Source organism: Priapulus caudatus, unplaced genomic scaffold, assembly GCF_000485595.1.
Source record: "Priapulus caudatus unplaced genomic scaffold, Priapulus_caudatus-5.0.1 Scaffold9, whole genome shotgun sequence".
Classification (NCBI taxonomy): Eukaryota; Metazoa; Priapulida; class Priapulimorpha; order Priapulimorphida; family Priapulidae; genus Priapulus; species Priapulus caudatus.
The window spans coordinates 722834-731055 of NW_014577070.1; the positions used below are offsets into that span (position 1 = coordinate 722834).

The window sequence follows — 8222 nt, forward strand, 5'->3', positions numbered from 1 at the left end:
GAGAGAGAGAGAGAGAGAGAGTGGGAGAAAGGGAGAGAGAGAGAGCGAGAGAGAAAGAGAGAGAGAGAGAGAGAGAGAGAGAGAGAGAGAGAGAGAGAGTGTGAGAGAGAGAGATTCTTGTTGCAGGCACGTCTTGCTGCACCCAGCGCAAACAGCAGATGGGTGTCTGGCTGTGTTTGCGTTGTTAATGGTGAGGGTGACTTCAGCAGGAGTCACAGAAAGTTGTTTACAAAACACCCGCGAATCGTTCTCTTTCGCACAATTGCTTACGCAACTGTGTCGTAACAGCAAGAGCCAGTGCAGGGCGTGGAGACGGCTGGGTCAGCCTGGGTGGATCCTTGCACAGTTTCATGTAATGAGCTTTCCCTCACGAAAGCGATATGAGCGTGGCGTTGCTTTGAATGGTCGGACCAGATATTAGGTAATTCCTAAGGTTTCATGAGACTTGACGTCTGTGCGTGCTCTGCGAGCAATGAACTGTATTGTGAGCAAGGCTTTACGAAATATTACGATTCGAGATCGAGCCCCATAAACTTAAAATAATGTCACCGCCAGCGCCATCTTGGTGTTTACGTGAGAATAATTAAGTTACTGGTGTCGCAATAAATGGCCAATTAATTATCAATCAAACAGAGTTTCCTGTTGCCTGTCTATCGGCGAATGCATGACAAAGCCATTAGTCTGGCTATGTCGTGCGTGGGTGCACTCACTGTCTCTCTAAGAGCTACATGCATCTCTGCTACTGCATTCCAGTTTCCCACATATTTGTTTAGGGGAAAAAATCAAGTATGCAGACTTGCTATGTTTACTTGCTGTTTTTTGAGTATAATGCTATACTCTCTCCGCGGGTTTATTCGAAGCAATGGTAAATAAATATTAGAAGTCAAAAATCGTTCCCGATTTTCTGGTGTTGACTTACTAGAGATGACAAGATGATATTGATTAGAAAAACAACAACAGCAATGACAACTACAACAACAATAATAATAATAATGATAATAATACCTATTATTAGTAGCAGTATTATTATTGTTATGTTTTGTAATTAGTGTTGTTATTTATTTGTATGTAATTTGTGTTATTATATTGTTATGTATTTCGTGCAGATTGAGAAGGACGTGACTGGTCTGATATCGCTGACAATCCCCGAGGTGTTCTCGGAGGACGCGGGCAAGTACGTAGTGAAGGCAAGCAACACTGCCGGAGAAGCTAAGTGCTATGCGCTGCTCATCGTAAAACCAACCGAACCGATCACACCTGTTGCGGTAAGTGTGCGGTTCACGAAAACATTGCTTCGTCAACATTCGATACGTTATAATCTCACGATACACGCACAGACGTATTTAAGTAGAATTAACGAAATGACCAAAGCGGAGGGTGTATATCTAACTGCGGATTCAAATTCGCTTTTATTTTTGTAGCGAGTTTACCACGTGCATTGCACGAGTACCAGATTTTTCCAACTGGAGTAACAGTATGGTTTCTGTAAACTTTTATAATCCTTTAAGTGTGAGTTATCATTAAGAAAGCGTCTATAACCGTAACAAGAATGCACGTGTTATGCTCTTTAAAAGTTTATAGTTATACGCTATTTCAACACTGGCAAACGTACCGCATAAAATATACTCAGCCAGCACAAGTACTCCCTTTCAATCGCTGTATATTTAGGGCAATAAATTGTGTTCAAGTCGGTTCTTAACGGCGCATATACTTATTTGTGTAGTCCACAAACCACATGTGAAAATGCTCAAAAACATGTGCTCATAAGACAGTTGTTCACAACGGTAATAGAAGAAGAGACAAATGCTCACAACTTGTTTTTGTGTAATCTTGATAAATTTTTTTAACTTTGCACGTGTCGCAGGAAAATGTAGAAGGATGGTAATGTGGAGAAGGAAGTGAGAGTTAAAGAAGAATGAGAAGAATTAAGGATATTATCTGAGAATGTGAAATGAAACGCTAAATGCTATCTGAAATGTTAATCTGAGGTGTGCATGATAAACTACAAAAGTCGCTAAAGAAACAATTCGTTTTTTCAAATATTTTCTAATTTATGTTTATGTGCATTTTAACGTTTTTGTGTGAGAATTTTTCTTTTTTATTATTGTTGTAAACATTTTTTTTAGTATTTGTCTTGTGGGCATTTGCCATGGATTCATGGGAATTACATGTGAATATATATATATATATTATAACAATATCAGTAAAAGCAAAATGTTTTAAATACATCGAATGAGTTACAGTCACGTGTTTTTGCAACATGCTGTTACTCTAATGAACGGGATTAAATTTAAGTAAACTTAACTGAAGTGTTTACGAACTATTAGGTGTTTAGTTGTGCTGTGAAACAGATGCTGTCTGTCATACTTGTATCTGTCATAACAGCTATCATCACACCTCTTCTTCAATGTATACAAGTGAAAATATCGAATACTTGGATGTTTACCTTTGTTCTAAATTCAGTTTTGCTTTAGAATTTGGTGGTTTTACACGAGTTCCTTACTGAATATTTTGCGTTCTGGTTTTTGCGTGTGGGTCATGAGGTAAGGCGATATGTTTGTCTAAAATATTCTGTTAGCTGCGCCGTTGGCATCATCCCAATTATCCGGGAGTCGGTGCTGTCAGCAACGCGTAGCAGGCTTCAGTCGAGATTCCGTGAGCATTCCAAGCAGAGCTCTGGTTTGTTCGTGTTAAGGCTATGTGAGTCGGATACCGAGCATCGTCTAGGCATGGCAAGTTGCAGCTTCACGTTTTCTGAACATGTTTTAGATGTAGTATAACTTCAGGTGTTTTCGAGCGCGATCGCTATATATTATTTTACCGCCGAGCATCCTAACGTTGGTTGTTCTGATTGTTCCTGTTCAGATGCCAGTGGCACCAGTAGAGACAGGACACCCACCGGAGTTTGTGCAGCTGTTCCGGGACACACATGCCCCGGAGAACAGCACAGTCACATTCGAGTGTGTTGTCAGAGGATCACCGAAACCCAGAGTACAGTGGACACACAATGGATTCCCGATAACCAACCCGAACTGGAGGTGAGTCTTGTCGCCGCGTCGCGTTGGTTGCTTCGGTTGCGCTAGCGGATGATTCGTGATGCTTGTGCGATGAGGATGCTGTCAGCTGGTGAAGCTTAGCAGCTCTGCGCTATGGCTCACTTTTTGTCGTTTAGAAGTTAATTGGCTCGAAGTGCGCGTTTTTTTGGTCATAGCCGGTATGTGTATGTGGCATGTATCAGCATAGTCACTTATAGTTCGGTGATTGCTTTGAATATCTGTGTCGAAAGATGATAGATTCTAGTAATCGATGCAGCAGTTTTGTGTTACGGATGTTAAGGCGAAAAAACGCTGACATTTTCGTGAAAAACTTATTGCAGTGATTAATGCATGCATGCAAACAACTGCATACATCACATCGAAAATCCGGAATTATTATTTTGGAATGTAGTGTTGATGAAGCAACTATACATGAATTGTTATTCGAAAATCACTTCTGGAGCCTGGCACACTTACTCTCATCGTTTCGTGGTTAAGTCACGATCATCCAGGAATTTTTGCGGGTCGACTTTCGCGGGGACGAGAACTTACTCGTGGGTGGTGCGTTTCAGGATTGACATGGAAGGAGACAAGCATTCGCTGACCATACCCAGCGTTCAAGCTGGAGATGCCGGTCGCATCTCCATCTCAGCTGAGAACACCAGTGGAAAGGCGACATGTGCTGCACAACTAGCGGCCACCCGTACGTCTCTACTATGTCTATATACTATATATATATATACTATAGAGTATGTATACTGTTCATTCTCGCTGACAAGTCAGAAATGTTGTTTGAATTGTCATTAACATTGGGCATCTACTATGCGCTCCTGTAGTAGCGTGTTGATTGTCTTTGTTTGTCTGAAAAGTGGTTTGAAAAGTTGGTTTTGGGTTAACAACCATTTTTGTAGTAAAATAGAAGTCACTTGAGAAAACGAAAAAATACAAGTCAAACGGAATTGCAATGATATTTTTTGTTTTTTGATATATAAATACGTATACATATAAACTGATATCAATATCTGGCTGTGAACGTCTTCTGTTGAAGTATTTCATCAGCGTCTCAAGCTAAAATTGCATTGCGATTAAGAACGCATTTCAATTTACCTTAACGAGTTAACGAGTGAACGAGGATTAATTGGCCGGAGTTCGTAACTTGGCTTCCGTGCGATGTTTCAGCGCCGACAGGAGTTGCGGTCTACAGCCAGCCGATGCAGATGTCGGATGGTCGTTCCTACCACCACGAGGCAAGGAGCAGCTACTCTGACTGGGAGGTGCACAAGTCCAGCTCGATGAGGAGCCGCAGTAGTGAGGCGTGGGGTACCACCACCGACGCCACTATGCAGGTATTGCTACTAAATTAACACAAGTCCGGTTTGATATGAGGTGATGTTTAGTTATCTGTATGTGGTAACGCAAGTGACAGTGTTGTTACATTCGTTTGCATTGAATCGAAGGCGATGCTATTATGGTTTGAAAAAATGAACGGTTATAGTGTATACACAATGGCACGTGGGCAGACCGTTTGTAACAAATCATTGCGTGTTTAAATATAAATACGTGAGCGGGAAGTTCTAAGGCGAGTCAATTTCTATTCTTTTAGCAGTCACAGCAGGCATTTGCATCATCCATGACAAGTAGCAGCGCTCAGGGTGCGACTAGCCAGCCGTACGTAGCCGTCCGCCCCGCCGGAAGGCTGAGCTGGCCCGCTGCGCACGAGGCACCGAAACCCATTGAGGCTCCGAAGTATCAAGACTACCAGTTCACTGTGGCTGCTACTGCTAGGCCCAGTGGCCCGCAAGTGCCACCGACGTTCAGCCAGCCGGTCAAGAGCCAGGCTGCGACGGACGGCGAAAGAATTCTACTCGAGGGAGTAGTGACAGGTAAAGCAAAGTGGATGACGCTCGCCAGGATGCACCGAGGCATAAATAAACTCTTCGAAATAAATTCTTCGAAAGTGTTTTGCTTTGACGTAACACCGATATATGTATTCCCGTTCGCAGGTCAACCGACCCCGACAGTGACTTGGTACAAAGATGGCGTGGAGATCACCAATAATCCCTACTATCAGATCTCCTATCAGACCTACAATGGGCACGTGTCGCTGAGCGTTGTTCGCTCACGCCTGGACGATGCCGGAAAGTACACCTGCAAGGCCGAGAATCCATCTGGAACCAGTTCCAGCAGCGCTGAGGTTCTCGTGAAAGGTAGGCGGTCGCCATTGATGCATGCTGACGCGTGTTGCGACGGCGGTGGCTGCGGGGCCCAATTACGCGAATTTTTTTATCGTTGGCATCACAGCTGTAACTGCGAGTTTTTTCTACGAGTATCATCTGTGGATGTAGTCGGTGGTGCGTGGTGGTGGTGGCGGGTGTTGGAATTCTTTTGAAAGCTGCTGAGATAAGTTGAGTATATATATACGGGGAGTGCTGGAGAGTGCAGCCTGCACAGCGTCCAAATTTAGAAACTGTTGCCAACTAACATAATCCACATGTTTGCAACTGTCACTGTGTAAACCAACAGCACTAGTCCAAAACAACATGGGTGTCGGGTACTAACTGTACAAAATGAGTAAGTTGCCAACTCGTTTTGAAGAATTTTGGAAATGTGTGCACCAAGTTTTTTGTATGAGTATGACAGGAATGCTTCCATTTTATATTGGCGATGATTATCTAACAAACCTAAAACAGCTATAACTAAAAGTACATTTTGATTGTTTAAAAAAAGTTTTGCTTTCGTTAGATTGGGTGTAATACATTATTAATAATGTTAATTTACATAATTAATACATAATCATAACATCATATGTTGATTACAATGTAATGTTATGGTTGTCAAACATTACACTGGATTGATATCGGTTAATAATTTAGTAAGCCAAAAACCTTAATAAATGATCAATGTGAGTTCATTGTTAAACGAAAATTACAAATTTTTACGTGAAGCAATTATCTCTGACAATAAATATAATTAAAACAATTAACTATACAAGAATCAAAGATTTTTTCTGTTCTTGCTTTCAGCCCACACAGTCGCACCTAACTTCGTACAGAAGTTGCAAAGCAAGGTAATCAAGGAGGGTGAGTACCTGCGCTTTGACGTGCGTGTGACGGGCATACCCGAGCCGTCAGTGACGTGGTACCGCGAGAACGTGCCGATCAAGAGCACGCCAGACTTCCAGGTCACCCAGAACGGAGATCTGCACTCGCTCATCGTGACCGAGGCGTTCAAGGAGGACTCCGGAAAGTTCTCGGTGCGCGCCGAGAACGAGGCTGGAGTCGCCCAGTGCACAGCGGATCTCATCGTTGGGAAAGGTAGGGCTGGCTCTCTAACTCCTTCCCTAGTTTCCCCCTTCCCCTCCCCCTCCCCGGTGAGGCAGGCATTGTGTCACTGCCGCCTATATTTAATCAGCAAGGCGTGCGGAGCCTTAACGACCAGCCACCGGTGTTACCATGGCACCCTGACTCCGGGTCGAGCTCGCCGCATCGTCACCGCTCGTCGCTCGCCCCCGAACTCTGCGCTACCTGCTGCTGCTAACGAGCGCTGCATCGCCACGGCGCCGCGCTCCCAGCTTCCTCGCATTGCAAGCATCTCCGTCTGCTACTGTCCGCGAACGTCAGCGCTTCGTTAGCGCGTGCGCAGCTTCCCCGCGGCGCATCCCGGCATGCCCGTGTGAAGTCCGTGTGGCTTCTTCGACCACGGCCTTCCTTCACCCGTGGTTACGTCATCGATGATGTGCTCCTCCTCCTTACACATGGCTTCGCGCTTCCTCAGCCTCCCGCTCGCATCAGCATCAGCATCATCGGCGGATGAGGTTCTGCAGCTCGTACCAGTCGGTCGTGTCGTCGGCGAGGTTGAGGCAGTCCAGCTTCACGTAGATGGCGCCGAGAAAGTCGTTCTCCTTGAGCATGTCGTAGTTCCAGACGGTCACCGACAGCGTGCGCGTGCCGATGACGTCGAGCGGCAGACGATACATGATCTGTGTGGGAGAGAACGAGGAGGAACGACAGCAGAACGCTGTTGTTACGGCGACGTGGTAGCGTGGTGACCCGTGTCTCGCCTAGCCATGATATGGTGACTGGCACGCACGAGCGAGAGAGTGAGAGTGAGAGAGAGAGAGAGAGAGAGAGAGAGAGAGAGAGAGAGAGAGAGATAGGGGGAGGGAGAGAGAGAGAGAGAGAGAGAGAGAGAGCGAGATAGAGAGAGAAAGACAGAGAGAGTAAGAGAGGGACAGAGAGTCATCACGAAGGAAGGAAAGTGCCAGGGTATGCGATAAAACAAGTGAGAGAGGACAAACAATGGGAGAAAGAAAGACAGAGGGGACAATACGAGAAAGAAAGAAATAGAAAGAGACAGAGAGCGACAATGAGAGAGCTCTCACCATCTCGTTGTACGTCGGATGGAAGGTCTTGTGTGCGACCTTGGTCTTGCGCTTGGTCATCTTCGTCGGGTCCGGAAGCAGGTAGAGCTTCACGTAGGGATCCGGCTCCTTGCCATCCAGCGTGTTCTGCGTGCGCAGCATCCACATCGTTAACACGGCGACGTTAATTACGAGAACCCCATCAACGCAAACACGCGTCTGGGGGAATGAGGGAGCGGGGAGGAATATATCAGCCGGGGGGCTTGCTAACATTACGAGAATCGTAGATGTAACCAACCTTTCTCCTCGGACATTGTTGTTAGATCGAGGCTAGACTAGTTTATACATATATACGACCAGTTATATTGAACTTTGATTCACTTGTTATTTTAGAACATCTAGTTGCAACAATGATTGTCTATATAGCTGGCCATCAGCCGGGTGGATACACCAATTATCAAAACAATTAAGAACGACAAGGGTCGCTGATGATCGTTATCATTACTAATCGCAAGTGTCGGCGCGAAAGAAACAATTACGAATGCTGATTAGGAATTTTAATTTGGGAAATTACAATGAAATTTCAATTACGAGAACTTAATGGATTTTAATTACGGCGCACAGCAACGGCGGAGCCAGCGCCTCCCTCTCTCAAGGCGTGGCGCCACCTATAGGGCAAAGATGACAGCATGACCACACCGTGTTGATGGTATTGTTGTTGTTATTTACGTTGATGCTGTTGTTGTTGCTGTTGTTACTTTTATTATTATTGTTGTTGTTGTTGTTGCTGTTGTTACTTTTATTATTATTGTTGTTGTTGTTGTTGC

The 8222-nt window shown here is 44.8% G+C and overlaps 2 protein-coding genes across 2 annotated transcripts in view; one reads left to right on the forward strand and one right to left on the reverse strand.

Annotated features, from left to right (window-relative positions):
- The window catches only part of LOC106806596 (palladin-like), an 18220-nt gene that overhangs the window by 6186 nt on the left and 3812 nt on the right, over positions 1 to 8222 (forward strand). Inside the window, exons 3-9 of the mRNA XM_014808591.1 lie at positions 1107 to 1265; positions 2866 to 3038; positions 3608 to 3738; positions 4215 to 4381; positions 4639 to 4918; positions 5039 to 5242; positions 6059 to 6349. Of these exons, the coding sequence (XP_014664077.1) occupies positions 1107 to 1265; positions 2866 to 3038; positions 3608 to 3738; positions 4215 to 4381; positions 4639 to 4918; positions 5039 to 5242; positions 6059 to 6349 (1405 nt within the window). The remainder of the gene's footprint in view (positions 1 to 1106; positions 1266 to 2865; positions 3039 to 3607; positions 3739 to 4214; positions 4382 to 4638; positions 4919 to 5038; positions 5243 to 6058; positions 6350 to 8222) is intronic.
- On the reverse strand, positions 6473 to 7530 carry LOC106806650 (double C2-like domain-containing protein alpha). Its single transcript, XM_014808658.1, has 2 exons — positions 7417 to 7530; positions 6473 to 7014 (listed from the first exon to the last, which is right to left on the reverse strand). Exons 1-2 carry the CDS (start codon positions 7474 to 7476, stop codon positions 6835 to 6837), a joined length of 240 nt encoding a protein of 79 aa, XP_014664144.1. The 5' UTR covers positions 7477 to 7530; the 3' UTR covers positions 6473 to 6834.